Source organism: Mobula hypostoma, chromosome 12 (genome assembly GCF_963921235.1).
Source record: "Mobula hypostoma chromosome 12, sMobHyp1.1, whole genome shotgun sequence".
Classification (NCBI taxonomy): domain Eukaryota; kingdom Metazoa; phylum Chordata; class Chondrichthyes; order Myliobatiformes; family Myliobatidae; genus Mobula; species Mobula hypostoma.
Window position 1 is genome coordinate 42,651,990 of NC_086108.1, and position 20,213 is coordinate 42,672,202.

Below are 20,213 nucleotides of genomic sequence, written 5' to 3' on the forward strand. Positions count from 1 at the left end.
TGATCAGAAAACAATCAACTTCCGTCTTAAATATAACCACAGACTTGGCCTCCACTGGTCTGTGGCAGAGCATTCCACAGATTTACTACTCTCTGGCTAAAAAAAATTCCTCCTTATCTCTGTTGTAAAAGGTCGCCCCTCAACGTTGAGACTGTGCCCTCTAATTGTGGATACCCCACCACTGGAAACATCTTCTCCACATTCACCCTATCTAGTCCTTTCAACATTCGGTAGGTTTAATGAGATTCCACCCCCCCCCCCCGCATTTTTCTAAATTCCAGTGAGTACAAGCCCAAAGCTGCCAAATGCTCCTCATATGTTAACCCCTTCATTCCTGGAATCATCCTCATGAACCTCCTCTGGATTCTCTCCAATGACAATACATCCTTTCTGAGATATGTGGCCCAGAACTGTTGACAAATACTCCAAGTGCAGTCTGACTAGTGTCTTATAAAGGTTCAGTATTATCTCCTTGCTTTTATATTCTTTTCCACTTGAAATAAATGCCAACATTGCATTTGCCTTCTCTACCACAGACTCAACCTGTAAATTAACCTTCTGGGAGTCTTGCACGAGACCTCCTAAGTCCCTCTGCACCTCCGATGTTTGAACCTTCTCCCCATTTACCCTAATAGTCTGCACTATTGTTCTTTTACCAAAATGCATTATCATACATTTCCCAACACTGTATTCCATCTAACACACTAGTCACAGCTTCCCAACCTGAAAATTACCCCTTTTTCTTATTTTCTGCTTTCCATCTATTAACCAGCTTTCAATCCACTCCAGAATATAACTCCCAATTATTGTAAGCTCCAATTTTGTTTAATGTTATGTGGTGTCTCATGGAAGTCTGAATATACATCATCAACTATTTTGCATCTAGTCAGCTACTTACTACCTCAAAACACTCTCCTCTTTCTTCCATCTATAAAGATGGTATAGAGTCTTATTCTTACTTTCCAAATGCTGTGTTAGAATTCTTTAAGAGTAGATTCCAGCATTCTCCCTATTACTGACGGCAGCCTAACTGGGCCACAATTCAGTTTTCTCACTCGGTTTAAATAATGGCGACATATTGGCAACCCTCCAGTTACAGAGGATGTTCTAGAATCTATGATATTCCAGAAGATGACAAATGTGGTTTTCTTTCGCTTCTTCTATGAAGACAGGCAGAAAATATTTAATTGCTCTGCTATTTCTTTATGTCCTACATAATTTCTCCTGTATCATCGTATAAAGGATCTACATTAACTTTTGTTAATCTTTTCCTTCTTACATACCAATCAAAGGTCAAAGGTTTTAAATGTTTCTCTACTCCTGTGTACTATTTTTATTTTCTTTATCAATACCTTAGTTTTCCTCTGCAAAATTGTGAAATACAGGTTTCCCCCGCCATCCGAAGGTAGGGCGTTCCTATGAGACGGTTCGTAATCCGAAATGTCGTAAAGCGAAGAAGCAATTACCATTTATTTATATGGGAAAATTTTGTGAGCGTTCGCAGACCCAAAAATAACCTACCAAATCATGCCAAATAACACATAAAACCTAAAATAACAGTAACATAAAGTAAAAGCAGGAATGATATGATAAGTACACAGCCTATATAAAGTAGAAATACTTCTCTACTACGACTGCCTACACAGATCTCCGTAGCGAAAATCTCACGCAAGCGCTCTCGGCAGAAAATCTCACGCAAGCACTCTCGACAGAAACATACTCTCCAATAACCTTTTGAACTATGAAGCTGCCAAATCTACCAAATAACACGTAAAAATACACAGCCAATACAAAGTAGAAATAATGTATGTACAGTGTAGTATCATTTACCAGAATCGGGAAAACAGCTTGCCCAGCACACTGATGGTGTGTTAGACTGAGTCGTCGCAGATTGGGGTGGTGCAGTGGCCCCCACCCTCCAGGCCGCCGACTGATACATTGCCACAAAGAACGCAGCGGTAGGCGGGAGGCACACAGCACATCTTTAAGAAAAAAGCCGAAATAAGCATTCTAATTAATTAGGTGCTGCCCGGCACGTAAATGTTGGTGCAGATCAGTGCCGATTGCGTCGTCTCTGATCTGGGCCGACAATTACATGTCGGCGGCACCTAATTAATTAGAATGTTTATTTCGGCTTTTTTCTTAAAGATGTGCTGTGTGCCTCCCGGCTACCGCTGCATTCTCCGCGAATCGGTACAGTATCTGTCCGGGGCCCGGGGTTGGGGTGGTGGGACACGGGGGTGTCATCTCATCCATTGCTTCACTTTCGCTACTGCATTCCGTTTCAATTGTTACCCTTTCCTCTTCCAATTGCATCAGCTCTTCATCTATCAGTTCTTGGTCATGAGATGCCAAAACCTCTTCAACATCAACTTCATCAGCTTCCACAAGCCAAACTCACTTTGTCCTTGCTTCATTCACCACGATCGAAATGCTTAATTATGTCTAGTTTTACGCTAAGTGTAACACCCTTACGAGCTCTTTCAGGCTTTTCCGACACCTTAGAGCTCATCTTGCTAACGGCTGCTCAAAGCAACGTGTTTAAGCAATGCCGTTCCGAATCCGGGGAAGAGCGGTTGCTCTTTTATCGGGCGCTGATTTTTTATCGTGCGCTGCCTTTCTTTGTAACAGTGAAAACACCTTCTGAAAGCGAAAACAGGGTACTAATGAAGGTGTTTCGTAACAGTGAGGTTTCGTAAAGCGAATGTTCGAAAAGCGGGGGACACCTGTATTCACAATCCTCACATTTGCTGTCTTCTTTGGCAATGTCATCAACTTTTAATTTTGATCTAGTAATATCATTATCTTTTTACCTCATCATTCAACTTAGTATCTATTCAGGAGGTAACTTTAAATTCTTCCAGTCTATGTTTCACTCTTTTAGTCGCAGTCAGAAAAAAATTACATATTAAAAAAGATGATTAAAAATTGAAATGATTGTGCTCAAACATGACATCAGTTAACAATGACGTGCTGCATTCAAGCATTTGACTTACCTTCCATTCTCCTGCTTCCAAGCAGTCATCCAGTATGAGTTTCTTGATCTCTGCAGGAAAATAAAATTCCAAAATAAAAGTAAAATCAAATAAAAACATAATTCATGAGTTAGGTTCTTAATCCTAACAGTTCACCAGTCCTTCTTAATTTTGTGTTTTATGTATATTTACAGGTAATTGCACAAATCAGAATTTCAAAAGCAACTTATAACAGAACCTAGTCCACGTGCCTATGTGATCACTTTGAATTATATCTTTCAATTGGCTCTGTATTCTTAAAGTTCTTGATCTTTGAGAAATCATACCAGAAATGCCTACCTCACATGGTGCGCTTGTCTTCATCAACTGAGGCACTGAGTACCAGAATTAGGATGTCACGTTTGTCAGGCCTCACCTAGGATATTCTGGCTACCATACTATGACTAAGCTACAGAGGGTGCAGAAAGGATTAACGAAGATGTTGTCAGGACTGGAGAGCTTGAATTACACGGAGAGACTGGAGAGACTGGAGAGGCTGGGGCTGTTTTCCCTGTGGTGAAGAAAGGTAAGGAATGACCTTACAAAGGTTTGTAAAATCATGAGAGGCATGGGCAAGGTGGATTGTCACGGTCTTTTTCCAGTTTAGGGAAGTCTAACACTTTAAGTCAGAGGCTTATGGCGAGAGATGAAAATTTTAAAGGGGACCTGAGAAGCAATTTTTTTCCACATGGAAAGGAGTGGGTATATGGAATGATCTGCCGGAGAGGTGGTGAAGACAAGTACAATGATATTTAGACAATGCAATAAAATGAGTTTGAAGAACATGGGTCAAAAACAGACAGACGGCACAAACCCGAGAAGGCACCTTGGACAGCATGGACAAGTTGGGTTGAAGGGCCTGTTTCTGTGCCCCATAACTCTCCCACTCCACATGAAATTTATGTGATTATTTTAGCTGATGATATATTATCGTTTCTGCTTAAACATTACTCAGTATGGCAATGAAAATATGGCAGTGTAGATAAAATCAGCATGAAAATATGGTAGCATAGATAAAATTGGTATGAAAATATGGTAGCGCAGTTAACAAATTTCATGATAAAAGCCAGTGATAATAAACCTGATTTTGATTCTGAAAATTTAAAAGTAGCTTCAAACCACTACTGCGATTATAAATCTCCATTTCACTTCACACAGATCAGCAGATTCCCTTTGCAGGTGAACAACATTCAGAAGAGGAATAGCTTAATGCACTGTATCATTAACTTTTTAACTACTGCTTAAGTCACTTAAAAAGGTAAGTAAAAGAAACACACTATTGCTCAGAATATTAACTTCTTCATTAACAATGCTGTTCAAGTCTTAAGTGATGGCAACTTGGCTTCTAAAAAAATGTTCGTGAATACTTTTCTCAATACTAGGTTTGCACAAAACAAATCTGGCTGGAACACAAAACCAACCTAATATCATTAATTGAAAACTACTCAATGCATTCCATAAATTGGTAGGGCTAGGTGAACATAAAGAATTTTTAAAAAAACAAACTGCCTCTACAATATGTACAAAGTGCTGGAAGAACTCAGCAGGTCAGGCACCATCTATGGAGGGGAATAAGAAGTCGACGTTTCAGGCTGACACACTTCACCAGGATTCATCAAAACATACAGCCGCTGTTGGACCTGTTGAGTTTCTTCAGCATTTTCTGTGTGTTGCTCTGGATTTCCAGCACCTGCAGAATTCCTCACATTTATGATTTGCTGCCTTTACAATGTCTCTCTGCTGTCTCTGCTTATCATGAGATGCAATAACAGTATAAGATATAGGAAGAAAGTTAGGCCACTTGGCCAATTGAGTCTACTTTGCTGTTCAATCAACATTGATTTTAAACTCCTCCCCTCCAATAACACTTAAACTTCTGACCAATCAATAAGCTATCAACATCAGTCTTAAATTCACCTATAGACTTAGCCTCCACAGCATTTTGAGGTTAAAAATTCCACAGATTCACCATCCTCTAGTTGACAGAATTCCTCCTCATCTCAGTTTTAAAGGGACATTCCTTTATTATAAGGCTCAGCTCTTAAACTCTCCACTCTCTATCCAGGCATTTCAGTATCTAGTACGCTTCATTGAGATCCCCGTTCATTCTTCGAACTCTATGAGAGGATCATGGGACGGTATGAACATCGACTTCTCTAACTTCCGCTAATGCCCCACCTCCCCCTCGTACCCCATCTGTTATTTATTTATATACACACATTCTTTCTCTCTCTCTCTCTCCTTTTTCTCCCTCTGTCCCTCTGACTATACCCCTTGCCCATCCTCTGGGTTTTTCCCCCCCTCCCCCTTTTCCTTCTCCCTGGGCCTCCTGTCCATGATCCTCTCATATCCCCTTTTGCCAATCACCTGTCCAGCTGTTGGCTCCATCCCTCCCCCTCCTGTCTTCTCCTATCATTTTGGATCTCTCCCTCCCCCTCCCACTTTCAAATCTCTAACTCTTCCTTCAGTTAGTCCTGACGAAGGGTCTCGGCCTGAAACGTCGACTGTACCTCTTCCTAGAGATGCTGCCTGGCCTGCTGCGTTCACCAGCAACTTTGATGTGTGTTGCTTAAGCATCACCACTGCCAAGTCCCCTAGAATCAACATCATGGAAGTCATCATAGAGCAGTAATTAAATGAAACCAAAGTCTCTCTGTCTCTGACTTTATGACAGCAGAGTACACAGCAGCAAATTACTCACAATTCCTCTCCAACATCAAGGTTTAATTCAAATATATAACGGAATATTGAACTTTTGCTTGCAGGAACATAGCAAACAGAACAATCAAGAAGCTACATACATGTGCATGACTGGATGCAATATGCAAATACATTGGCTGGGTTATCGCGAGGTGTACAGGGGTGACACAGATCAGCTGGTTGAATGGTGCTGCTCTGTGTGAAGTGAAGTGGAAATTTGTGATCACTTCAGTGGTTTGGAACTATTTTTTCAACTTTGTCAACCCTGCCATATTTTCATTGCCATACTGAAAAATGTTTAAATTGGGATCACAATATAGTAATGTGGGGACAATAATATAAAGCTATCTAAAACAATCACATAAATTGCATGTGGAGTCAGGGAGCTTTATGGCACAGAAACAGGCCCTTCAACCCAGCTTGTCTGTCCTGACCAAGTTGCCTTGTTGGGCTAGTCCCATTCATTTATCTGTATTTAGCCCACATCCTGCTAAACCAGGGGTGTCCAACCTGGGGTCTATGGAACCCTCGGTTAATGGTAAGGGTACATGGGATAAAAGGAGGTTGGGAACCCCTGTTCTAAACCATTTCTTTCCACTGATCTTTCCAAATTTCTTTTAAATATCATTGCACTCGCCTCCTATTCAGACGCATTGCAGCTCCATATTCAAAGTACATTTATTATCAAATTATGTATACATTATACAACCTTGAGATTCAGGCAGCCACAAAACAAAGAAACCCAGGAGAACCCATTAAAAAAAGACAGTCAAACACCCAATGTACAAAAAAAAACTAATCATGCAAAAATAAAAGTAAGCAAACAGCATTCAGAACCTCAGAAGTGAAGTTTTACAAAAGACATGAGGCCAGGCATCACTGCAGCTGAAGTAGGTCATAACCTCACTTCAACGCGGAACTGTTCTACCCAAGAGCACAAGAAACTGCAGAGAGTTATGACTGCAGCCCCACACAATAGGCACGCCAGCCTCCCTTCATTGGCTCTGACTATGCTTCCCACGTCCATGGGAAAGCAGCCAACGTAAACAAGGACCCTTCCCATCCCAGTCATTCTCCTTTCTTCCCTCTCCTATCAGGCAGAAGACAGAAAAGCTTGAAAGCACAAACACAAAAGCAAAGAGCAGCGTCTATCCCACTGTTAGCACTCTTAAATGAACTTCTCATATACTAAAGATGAAGTCTTGATCTCCCATTTGACTCTACTAGGGCTCTTGTCCACCTGCACTGCACTTTTCTCTGTAACAGTAACACTATATTCCACATTCTGTCTTCCTTTTGTATATCAGGATCACTCTGGATAGCATTCTAACATGGTTTTCATTATCATCGTCATACACGTGACAATAACAAACCAATTCCACTGACAGGAGACTGGTAAATCACAAACAATAAAGATTCTGCAGATGTTGGAAATCCAGATCAATACACTCAAAATGCTGGAGTAACTCAGCAGGTTACACAGCATCTAGGGAGAGGAATAAATAGTTGATGCTTTGAGCCAACAACCTTCATCGGCACTGGAAAGGAAGAGGAAGAAGCCAGAATAAGAAGGTTGAGGGAGGGGAAGGAGACCACGCTGGCAGGTGAGAGGTGAAGCCAGATGAGGGGGTAAGTAGGTGGGCAGGGGAAGGTTGAAGTGAGAAGCTGGGCAGTGATAGGTGGAAGAGGTGAAGCACTGAAGAAGGAATCTGATAGGAGAGTGGATTATGAAAGAAAGGGAAAGAGGGTAAACAGAGGGAAGTGATACACAGGTGAACAGAAGGGGTAAGATGGGAGCCAGAAAGGGGAATGGTAAAACAAAGCAGGGGGAGAAATTACTGTAAGTCAGAGAAATCGATGTTCATGCTGTCAGGTTGGAGGCTACCCGGCTGGAATATGAAGTGTTGCTCCTCCAACATGAGAATAGCCTCATCTTGGCAGTAGGGAAAGCTATGGACTGACATGTCGGAATGAGAATGGGAAGTAGAATTAAAATGAGTGGTCACAGGAAAATCCTGCCTGTTGTAATAGATGAAGTGAAGGTGGTCAACGAAGCAGTTCTTCAATCTACACCCCGCCTCACCGATAGAGAGGAGGCCACATCGGATACTGTAGATGACCCCAAAAGACTTTCAAGTGGAAGGGTTGGCTCACCTGAAAGGACTGTTTGGGAATGGTGGTGAGTGAAGAGGGAGGTGACAGGGCAGGTGCAGTACCTTGCAGGGGTAAATGCCAGGAGGGAGAGACCAGTGGACAAGGGAGTCGCAGAAAGACTGGATAAACTTTTGGTTAGCTTTCTTTGGAGTGGGTTTTTACCTGACAAAGGTATATAAAATAACAAACATAATGTACATGTAGATAGTGAGAATCAAAATTAATCAGACGTGGTGTGCAAACGGACCCTGTTTCCCTGCTGTCCAGGATCATGCTTATAAGAATCCAGACTACCAGCCTCATGTTTTATGCACCAGGTCGCTCCCGGTTTAGCTGTTCGCCTTATCATTGGGGTTATAAGCAGCAAGGCTGGGTAAAAAAATGCCGAACTCCCTAATTCACCACTGGGCCCGATGCCCCCCACCCCTCCCCCGAGGAAAGGAGCGACGATCAGCCACAGGCCGCAGGGAAGATCTGACGCCCAACTTCTCAAAACAGCGAGCAGGCGCTGCGCGTGCACGCCGAAGCCAGGCGGTCCGGTCGCTCCACGGTAAACCCTCCATTAACACACCTAAAGTTGTGTAGTTGAGGGCGACCGGGGCCGAATATTCCCAAAGAGACGACGGGATTTAGGTTTTGTTATTTTCACGCTTCAAGTGGTGACTTTAAATGAAAAGGCTGAATTAGTCGATTATTATCCGAAGATTTATTTCATGAGTTATTCTCCCCACCTACCCATACGCGCTTATTAAAGCTGCCATTTACTATCTTCTGCTGTTCATAAAATAAAACTGTTCCTCCTCCCCAACTTAATTATGCGGATTGCAATCATGGGGTCAGAGCCGACATGTTTTCCAGATCTCGGCGCCGCGACGCGACCTGTTGCTTCGGACCACGCCACTTCCGTGTTCGCTCGCCGGGCCACCGACAGAGTGGTCCCGGCGCCTCTGGTAACTGCAGCCGGAGAGCGGCGGGAGGCCGCCGGCGCCGGGCGCTGCTGAACTTACTCTGCCACAACACTCGCTTCAGGCTGTACTGCGGAGTTGCCATCTTTACTCTCCCGGAAAACTCCACCAGTGACGTGCGTCTACGAGCGAGTAAGCAGACTTCAGTCAGGCAGCAGTGCGCTGCTTTCGGGGAATGTCACTGAATCCAGAGGCGGTGCATGCACCGAACCGGCAGCTCCAGAGGGGGGATCCAATGCCGGCTCTGAACCAGTAGCTCCAGAGCGAAAGTCCAGTGCCAACGTCAAACCAGCAGCCCAAAGGGGAGACACACAGATACTGGAACCGGAGCAATAATCAAACTACTCAGCAGAGCAGATGACATCTTTGGAAGGAAATGAACAGCTGACATTTTGGGGCTGGACGAAGAACATCTCCCTCCAGAAATGCGGTTTTATCCACCAAGTTCCTCCAGCAGTTTGTTTGTCGCTCCAGAGGCAGAGCACAAAACTAGCAGGTCTAGAGGGTTGAACCCAGGGCAAACACCAATCCATTATCTACAGAGGACTACAGATGGAAATCTGAAATATAAATGGCTATTTCCGAAATAGAGTCCGTAAGGAAGTATCTCTGGAGAGGGAAACAGAGTTAACATTTCATCTCCAATGACAGGTCATCAACGGAAGGATTTGGAGCAGGACTCTTTGAAAGTCTGCCCACCAGAGCGCTATGGAAGAGGTTACTGAATATACTAGGGTGAAAGCTGCCATGTATTTAAATATCTTTAAACCAAAAATAAAACTTAAAGGAAAATGGTTTTGAAGTGAAGATTGCATTAGCCATTGTCTTATTAAATGGCAGGGCCGGCACAAGGAGCCTCTACTCTCCTCCCCCTGTTCTACTCACTTTACATCTATGAGTGTATGGCTAAGTACAGCACCAACACCATATACAAGTTTGCTGATGACACCACTGCTGTGGGCTGTATCAAAGGGGGTGATGGATCAGCATATAGGAGGGAGATTGAAAACCTGGCTGAGTGGTGTAATAACAACAACCTCTCACCCAATGTCAATAAGGCAAGGGACTAATTGTAGACTTTAGGAGAGGTAAACCAGAGGTCCATGAGCCAATATTCATTAGAGGATCAGACGTGGAGGGGATCAGTAACTTTAAAATCCTGGATGTCACTATCTCAGACAACCTGTCCTGGACCCATCATATAAATATTATTGCCAAGAAAACATGACAGCACCTTTACTTCCTCAGAAGTCTGTGAGGTTCAACATGTCATCAAAAACCTTGGCAAACTTCTATAGATGTGTGGTGGAAAGTGTGATGACTGGCTGCATTACGGCTGGTATAAGAACACCAATGCCTTTGAGTGGAAAATCCTTCAAAAGGTAGTGGATTTGGCCCAGTACATCACAGGTTAAAAACCCTCCCAACCATTGATCACATTTACATGAAATATTACATAGAAAAGCAGCATCAGTCATCAGAGATCCTCACCAACCAGGCCATGTTCTTTTCTCACTGCTGCTGTCAGGTAGAAGGTACAGGTGCCTCAGGACTCTCAGCACCAAGTTCAAAAACAGTTACTATCTCTCAACCATCAGGCTCTCGAACAAAAGGGGATAGCTACTCTCATTTACTTGTCGTATTGTTATTTCATGCTTGTTATTTATTACTATTATTTGCGTCTGCATTTGCACAGTTTGCTTTCAGTTAAAAATTCCTGATGTTTACAGTTACTGTTCTATAGATTTGCTAAGTATGCCTGCAGAAAATGAATCTCAGGGTTGTATGTGGTGACATGTATGTAATCTGAATTTAAATTTTGACTTTACTACTTTACTTTGTAATGATTAATTCCTGCTCATTATGTTTATTGGCCATTAGTCTGTTCGAGCCTGAACCAACTTTCACCAATGGGGTCAGGACTCATCTTCATTTTCCTGCACTATGCCCATAGCCTTTGTTGGATTGTTCTTATTATAAAGGAATCAATCTCTGATTTGAATGAACACATTGGCCAGCCTCCACTGCCCTCTAGTTAGACAATTGCAGAAGATTCACCACTCTGTATCTGAAGGTATTTGTCTTCACCGCTGCTCTCTGACATTTCAAAGTACAAAGTAAATTTATTATCAAAATACCTATATGTCACTATATACAATCTTGAGATTAATTTTCTTCCAGGCATACTCAGTAAATCCAAGAACCATAATAGATTCAATGAAAGACCGCACCCAACCAACATGGACAATCAATGTGCAAATACAAAAGAAAAATAGAAGATATCATAATAAGTAAATAAACAATATATATCACGAACATGAGATGAAGAAACCTTGAAAGTGAGTCCATATATTGTGGGAACAGTACAGTGATGGGGCAAGAGAAGTTGAGTGAAGTTACCCCCTCTGCTTCAAGAGCCTGATGGTTGAAGGGTAATAACTGTTCCTGAACCCAGTGGTGTGAGCCCTGCGGTCCTGTACCTCCTTCCTAATGGCAGCAGTGAGAACAGAGCATGATCTGGCTGGTGGGGGTCCCTGATGATGGATGCTGTTTTCCTGTAACAATGCTCCATGTAGATGTGCTCAGTGGTGTGGAGGGCTTTACCTGTGATGGACTGGGCCGTATCCACTACTTTTTGTAGGATGTTCTGATCAAAGACTCCCAGTGTTTCACTACCAGGCTGTGATGCAGCCAGTCAATATACACTCCATAGCAGTTAGTCTAAGTTTTAGATGTCATGTCAAATCTTTGCAAACTTCTAATGGTGCTGCTGTGCTTTCTTTGTATTGGCACTTACGTCTGGGCCCAGGTCAGATCCTCTGAAATGATAACACAGGAATTTAAAGTGGCTGACCCTCCCCACCTCTGGTCCTTCGATGAGGACTAGCTCATGGACCTCTGGTTTCCTCCTATTGAACTTAATACAGTCATCAGCTTCTTGGTCTTGCTGACATTGAGTAAGAGGTTGATGCTGTGGCACCGCTCAGACAGAGTTTCAATCTCCTTCCTATGTGCTGATTCATCTCCACCATTGGTTTCTCTTCACCTCAGTCCTAAATGCTCTATGCCTCCATCTGCTACTGTGACTCTATTCTGCCATTCTCAACCAAGGGAAACATCTCCCATGCAAGAACCACAAGGAGTCCTGAAAGAATTTTATACATTTCAATGAGATTACATCTCATTCTTACACACTTTAAAAGATATAGGTCATGTCTCCTCAGTCCCTCATCAAAGGACATCTCAGGTATCAACGTGTTCACTCTTTGTGGAACTACCTTTACGCAAATATAAAGATGAAAACTGTGCACAGAAATCCAAATGCTGACATACCAAAGCTGTAACAGCCTCAGACAACCGGTCCCTGTGAGGATGAGAGTGGGGCTGTGGAAAAAGTGAGGATCCAAACCATGGCACAGTTGCTCAGGGAGCCATGAGGGGGGAGGAAGACAAATGTAGTTGTAATTGGGGATAGTATAATCAGGGAAGTACCTGCAGCAACAGTCAAGAGTCCTAAAGGCTGTTTTATCTGCCTGGTGTCCAGGTTTGAAGATCTAAACTGACCTGCAGAGGAATTTGGAGTGGGAGGGGAAAGATCAAGTTGTTGTGATCTATGTGGCAAGAGAGAGGAAATTATAGGCCAGTTAGCCTGGCTTCAGTGGTTGGTAAGATGTTAGAGCCCATGAGTAAGGATGAGGTTTCAGGGTACCTGGGGCACACAATAAAATAGGCCGAAATCAGCATACAACATAGGATATTGGAACGGGAACACAGGAACAGGTCATTCGGCCCACAATACTGTGCCAAACCAGCTAAAAAGCAAATCAAAAACACTCGAACACCAATCCCTCCTACCTACACAAAGCCCATATCCTTCCATCTTACTTACATCCATGTGTCTATCCAAATGCCTCTTAAGAGTCTCTAATGTATTTGCCATTACAGGCAGTGCATTCCAGCCAGCCACCACTCTCTGAGTAAAAACCTTAACTCTCACATCCCCCTTGAACATACCCCTGCTGGTATTAGATATTTCAAACCTGGGAAACAGATAGTCTATCCACTCTAACTATGCCTTTCATAATCTTATAAACCTCTATCAGATCCCCCCTCAGCCTCCGGCACTCCAGAGAAAACAACCCAGTTTTAGCCAGCCTCTCATGATAGCACATGCACTCTAAAGCAGCCATCGTCCTGGTGAACCTCTTCTGCACCCTCACCAAAGCCTCAACATCTTTCCTATAGTGGGGCAACCAGAAATGTACCCAATACTCCAGAAATGGCTTAACCAGAGTTTTATAAAGTTTCAACATAACTTCTTGGCTTGGAACACAATGCCTCAACTAATAAAAGCAAGCATTCCACAAGTCTTCTTCATCACCATAGCAACCTGTGTAGCCACTTTCAAAGAGCTATGGACTTGGATCCCAAGATCTCTCTGCTCGGCAATACTGCTAAAGATCTTGCCCTAAATAGTGTAACGTCTCCTTGCATTTGTCCTACCAAGGTGCATCACCTCACATTTATCTGGGTAAACTCCGTCTGCCATTTCTCAGCCCATATTTGCAACTGATCTATATCGTGCTGTTTTCTTTTGCCAGTCTTCTACACTATACACAACTCCACCAATCTTGGTATCATCCACAAACTTACTAACCCACCCATCTACGTTTTCATCCAGGTCATTTATATACATCACAAAGAACAGAGGCTCCAGCACAGATCCCTGCGGAACACCGCTAAGTACAGACCTCCAGCTCGAATAAGCCCCTTCAACCACTACCCTGTCTTCTATGTGCAAGCCAGTTCTGCATCCAAACAGACAATTCACCATGGACCCCATGCTTCTAAATCTTCTGGACAAGCCTCCCATGAGGGACTTTGTCAAACGCCTTACTAAAATCCATGTGGACAACATCCACTGCCCTACTCCCATCAATCTCACTCGTCACCTTGTCAAAAACTCAATTAAGTTGGTAAGCCCCGCACAAACCCATGGAAGCTCTCCCCAATTATGCCATGGGTTTACAAACACATATATCTTATCCCTAAATATTTTCTCCAGCAATTTCCCTACAAATGATGTGAAACTCACTAGTCTATAGTTCCAAGGATTTTCCCTTCTTAAATAGAGGAACAACATTAGCCACTCACCAGTCCTCCGGTACCTCACCTGTGAAGGTATTGGTGAAGGCACCAGCAATCTCGTTTCTTGTCTCCTTCAATAATCTGGGGTAAATTCCATCAGGCCCTGGCTATTTATCCACCTTAATACTCATTAGGAGGCCTAACACTTACACCTCCTTGAACTCTAAACACCCTGGCGTATTCATACATTCAGCACTGACCTCCTGGTCCTCCATATCCTTTTCCTTGGTAAATACTGAAGCAGAAAAACTCATGAATTACTTCAATCACATTCTTTCCATCCAATCAAATGTTCTCCCCTTTATCCTTGAGTGGTCCACACTCTCCCTGGTTATCCTCTTGTTCTTGATCTATAGATAAAATGCCTTGGTATTCACCTTCAATCCTACTTCCCAAGGACTTTACATGGTCCCTCCTGGCTTTCCTAATTCCCTTCTTTAGTTCTCTTCTGGCTTCTTTCTACTCTTCATGTCTTTGATTTGATCCTAACTTCCAAATCTTTACATAGTTCTCCCTTTTCTTCCTGACTATATTCAACACCTCTCTGGAACCTGTTGCTACCACCTGTCTTCCCCATATTTCCATAATTTCTGGAAAGATTGCCAGAATCCTGGAGAAATACCAAATTAGTACCATCAACAAACCAGTAAAGAAGCTCAAATCTCAGCTTATACGGATCAAAGATGACCTGGGACTCTGGTCGGCTGGCATTTACAGGGTTCCCTGTGAATGCAGAGCGGTGTATATCGGCCAGATGGGACGCACAGTGGAAACCCACATCAAGGAGCACAGGAACTATATTAGTTGGCAGTAGCAGAACATTGCATTTGCAATGGCCGTAGGATTGACTTTGACGGTGCAAAACTACTGTGCCATGCCAATGGGTTCTGGTGTGCCTGGTAAAGGGAGTCATTGAAATAAAACTAAAAAGAAAGAACTTTAACAAAGATGAAGGTCTCGCTCTAAGTAAGAACTGTAATTTGATTGTAAACAAGGTGGGAGGGCGGAAACCTGATTGGATAAGCACTAAGCAATCAGGAGGGACGGACTGAGGGGGTATAAATACCACCAGATTTGACATGTCCAGGCATCATCCCTGATGAAGATGGCAGAATTTTTCAATGAAACGTCAGTTATAATTGATGCCTGTACCCAGCTAGAAGCCCAAGAAGAGTTTGTTCAAATCAATACTTTTATGTTTCCTGTCCCAAAGTACAAGCTGTCCTTGAGATACAAACACACAACTTACGGCTGCCGTTACATACAGATAAGCTCCCATAATATTATTAAATTCTAAAGCCCTATACTGTATATACACATACATTCATTCCTATAAATGCCAGTATCAGTTTCCTCTTTCTCTCCACTTTAAATAATTGTTCTTTCTTATCAGTCTTGTGTGCTTTTGATATCATTCTTTTCAATACTATAGAAGTATGGTTACTGTATTGAGCGTTTTTTTTATGCATTTGGTAAATTGGTTTGTTGTTGTCATGTGTTCCAAGGTACAATGAAAATCTTGCATTGCATGCAGTTCATACAGATCAGCTCACTACAATAGTGCATTGAGGTAGTACGAGGTAAAGCAATAACTGAGTGCAGAATAAAGTGTTACAGTCACAGAGAAAATGCAGGGCATGTAGACAGTAACGTGTAAGGTCGTAGCAAGGCTGATGGTGAGCAAAAATATCCATCTTATCAATAGTCTTGTAACAGTGAGATAGAAGCTGTCTTTGAGTCTAGTGGCGTGTGCTTTCAGAGTTTTGTATCTGCTGCCTGATGGGAGGGGGAAGAAGAGAAGGTCTTTGATTATTCTAGCTGCTTTACCAAGGCAGTGAGAAGCAAAAAGTGTCCATGGAAAGAAGATTGGTAACCAACACACAGAAGTCTCTACAATTTCTTGCAGTCACTGGCAGAGCATTTGCCAGAGCAAGCCTTGAGGCATCTGGATAGGAATCTTGCTATGGAGCAAAAATAAAAATTGGTGAGGGTCAAAGAGGACGTGGTAAATTTGTTTACCCTCCTGAGGAAGTGGAGGTGCTGGTGAGCTTTCTTTGCTGTGGCATCATTGTAGTTGGACAGCCTACTGGTGATGTTCACACAGAGATACTTGACGCTCTCAACCCTTTCAACCTCTGCACCACTGATGTAAACAGAAGCAGGTACACCACCCCTTTCCTGAATTCAATGACCAATTCCTTAGTTTTACAGACACTGAGGGCAAGATTGTTGTCATAACATCATGTCACTAGGATCTCGCTGTCTCTCCTGTACTCCAACTTATCATTACTTCAATACAGCCCACTATGGTGGTATCATCTGCCAGCTTAGAGTTAAAGCAGAGTCTGGAGAAATGGTTGTGAGTGCACGGAGAGTAGAGTAGGGGACCATGGACACAGCCATCTGGGGCACCAGGTTTAAGAATAATCATGGCAGAGGTGTTGCTACTTATCCTTACTAGCTGTTGTCTGTTGATCAGGAAGTCAAGGATCCAGTTGCAAAGGCAAGTGTTGAATGCTAGGTCTAGGAGTGTGGAGATAAATTTTCTTGGGATTGCACTATGAAGGTGGGGCTGTAGTCAATAAACCATTGCCTACAATAAGTATCTTTACCGTTGAGATGTTGCAGAGTGTAGGACCAACAAGATGGTTCTGCCATAGACCTGTTTCAATTGTAGGCAAATTACAGTGGGTTGAGCTTGACTGGGAGGCTGGAGTTAACCGTATAACTATATAACAATTACAGCATGGAAACGGGCCATCACAGCCCTTCTAGTCCATGCTGAACTCTTGCTCTCACCTAGTCCCACTGACCTGCACTCAGCCCATAACCCTCTGTTTCTTTCCTGTCCATATACCTATCCAATTTAACTTTAAATGACAACATCGAACCTGCCTCACCCATTTCTGCTGGAAGCTTGTTCCACACGGCTACCACTCTCTGAGTAAAGAAGTTCCCCCTCACGTGACCCCTAAAATTTTGCCCTTTAACTCTCAACTCATGTCCTCTTGTTTGAATCTCCCCCACTCTCAATGGAAAAAGCCTATCCACGTCAACTCTATCTATCCCTCTCATAATTTTAAATACCCCTAACAAGTCCCCCCTCAATCTTCTATGCTCCAAAGAATAAAGATCCAACTTGTTCAACCTTTCTTTGTAACTTAAGAGATGAAACCCAGGCAACATTCTAGTAAATCTCCTCTGTACTCTCTCAATTTTATTGACATCTTTCCTATAATTCGGTGACCAGAACTGTACACAATACTCCAAATTTGGCCTTACCAATGTATGCCATAACTAGCCTCTCAAAGCACTTCAAGGGGCTGGATGTCAAAGCCACTGGGCAGTAGTTACAAAGGTATATTACCTTGTTTCCCTTAGGTACCAGGATGCTAATGATCTTTCCAATGTGAAAGAGCATGATCATGCCTAATCTTTCCCAGGACTCAGCTCATCTTTTGTGCAGGTTCCCATGGCCCTAAGTTCTCTGATCTTTCAAAAATTGATCTACCTCCTCTAAATATCTTCAGTAATCTACCTTTTAGGGTTTGGGATTGAGAATTCTAGAGAATCATCAACCTCTGCAAAAGAAATTATTATTCACCTCAATTTTAAATGACTCCCCCTTATTCTTGTTACTATATCCCCTCATTTGAAGCTCACCCTTGTACAGAATCATCTATCATTCCCCTTTAAGATCTAGTATTTTGCAATAAGATGACCCCTCATTCTTCTAAACTCCAAACAACACCAATCCAATCTCTTTAGCTGCTCACAACAGGGCAAACCTCCTGCCCAAGGAATTAAATGAGTATATTTCTTTTACACTGCCTCCAGTGTTTTTACAGGCAGTCATCAGGTTACAGCAAGGTTTCATTCCTGAGAACTGTTCATAGCATAAACTGTAAGTTGGGAATAAACAGAAACAACTTTGACGGGGTGAGGGGGGTGGTGACAAGAGGGACCCTTTTCCAATTCAGCAGAAGATTCATTTAGTTTAATTTGCATCATATAGTTTAGTTAGTGCTGAAATGTGATTTGTTGAAGAGATTTCTACTACGATATTACTTCAAAACACAATTGTTTTTATAAGTTTTATAACCAAAGTGCAGTTGTTCCTTCTGCATTTAAAGTAACCATAGTAACTGCAGTTCAGTCTACACCTCCAAACATGTGATACTTTGCCTCAAGTTGTTACCTTTGTATGTGAGCTTGGAGAGGGGGGCATCCGTAAATTATTCACCATACAATCAATCTATTTAAGGACCCTCAGTCTCTATAATTTCAGTGCAAAAAGATGTTGAATATTAAAAGACCTAGTTAGGATGAACATAGAGAGGATGTTTCCTATAATGAGGGAGTCCAGGACCAGAGAGCACTGCCTCAGAATGGAAGAATGTCTCTTTAGAACAGAGATGAGTAAGAATTTCTTTACCAGAGAGTGGAGAATCTGTGCAATTCATTGTCATGGATGGCTGTGGAGGCCAAATCATTGGGTATATTTAAAGGGAAGGGTGATAGGCTCTTGATTAGTAAGGGCATCAAAGGTTATGGGGAGAAAGCCAGGAAAATGGAGTTGAGAGGGATAATAAATCAGCCATGACAGAATGGTAGTGCAGACTTGATGGGCTGAATGGCTTAATTCTGCTCCTGTGTCTTATAAACAGTATTTGTCTCCAAAATTACAGCGGCTGATTGAACAATACCACTCCCTCCCAGAAAATTCCTAACACTTATGTCTATACTTTGCACATCATACAGTGATCCAGAACAGAAAAGGCCCTTTGGCACAATTTGTCCATGCCTACCTGAGCTAATCCCATTTGTCTTCATTTGGCCCATATCCCTCTGAACCATTACTATCCACATGCCTGTATAAATGTCTTTTTGTTAAGTATAGGCTCTCCTCAGGTTACAGCAGAGTTCTATTCCTGTGAACTGTTTATTACCTGAACAGTTTGCAAGTTGGAAATGCAATTGCTAACCAAGTTCCCATATACAAGAAGATGTCTGTTTAGTGTAAGAATACTTAGTGTAAGACTCACCGCTGCCAGTAAGGAGTTTGTATGTTCTCCCCATGACTGCGTGGGTTTCCTCTGGGTGCTCCAGTTTCCTCCCACAGTCCAAAGACATAATGGTTGGTAGGTTAATTGGTCATTGTAAATTGTCCTGTGATTGGGTTAGGATTAAACCTGGGTGATGTGGTTTGAGGGTTAGAAGGGCCTTTTCCCCGCTATATCTCAATAAATAAATGTGCATGTGAGATAAAATGTGTAGGCATAAAACGGAGACATTTGAGATGAATGCTGGAAGAGACTACATTTTAAAATCCCAAGGGAGGGAGAGGGGGAGGATGACCATAGAGTCTACTGGCTCAATGGATGGCCTTTTAGGACCAATGGGCACCGGCTGGAGTGGGTCCTGAACAACTGGAGTTCATTTATTTCAGTTGCACAGCCCAGCAACCCCTGACTTAACCCTAGCCTAATCATGGGACAATTTACAATGATCAATTAACTTACAGTCTTTGGACCATGGGGAAAAAACTGGAGCACCCAGAGAAAACCCATGCATTCCACAGGGAGATGTACAGACTCCTTACAGACGATGTCAGAATTGAACTCCAAAATCTGACACCGTGAGTTGTAATTGTGTTACACTAACTGCTACACTACTGTGGTGCCCAAGACAAGGCAGATAATGTTTTGATTTGAAAATACAATACTTATTTTAAAAGCAAAAGGAACAAATCAAAACGGTTTAAGCACAGCGTAATGCTTCCTATTTTCCCTGTAAAAACAAAACATAGGAAAAAAGTTTCAGCACATTTCTGGACTCTACACTGTAAAAGAGACAATGAAGCACTGCAAAACTGCAATAATCAAAATATAACACTGTTATCAAAACAGAAAGATCACTGCTATCAGGGAAGACTAAATGTAGGATAAGATTTTACCACTATGAAAGATGAATCTGGACCAAAGTAGTCCATTTAAATGAAAATCCGAAACTCGGCCATAAGTACTAGATTATTATTAATGAATCAAATGCACAAATTTCAAGGTTGTCAAGCCGAGGGGTGGTAGTGGGGACAAGCTCCCACTACCTAAAAGTGCTCCTCACTGCATGCGCCTCAAATAGCCTCTGACAACCAAGTCCAACTCCTGGCCTTCTCATGTGGCTTAGCCTCTAAGCCCCGTGGAACTGTTTCTACTGACAGGAGAAGGGGCGA

At 42.6% G+C, this 20,213-nt stretch overlaps 1 protein-coding gene across 1 annotated transcript in view; it reads right to left on the bottom strand.

Moving 5' to 3' along the window:
* stxbp3 (syntaxin binding protein 3) overlaps positions 1-9,600 on the bottom strand; it is a 52,355-nt gene extending 42,755 nt beyond the window's left edge. Inside the window, exons 1-2 of the mRNA XM_063063912.1 lie at positions 8,876-9,600; positions 2,997-3,046 (exon numbers count right to left, since the gene is read on the bottom strand). Coding sequence (XP_062919982.1) covers positions 2,997-3,046; positions 8,876-8,918 — 93 coding nt within the window. The 5' untranslated portion in view covers positions 8,919-9,600. The remainder of the gene's footprint in view (positions 1-2,996; positions 3,047-8,875) is intronic.
* Between the last annotated feature and the right edge of the window lie 10,613 nt (positions 9,601-20,213).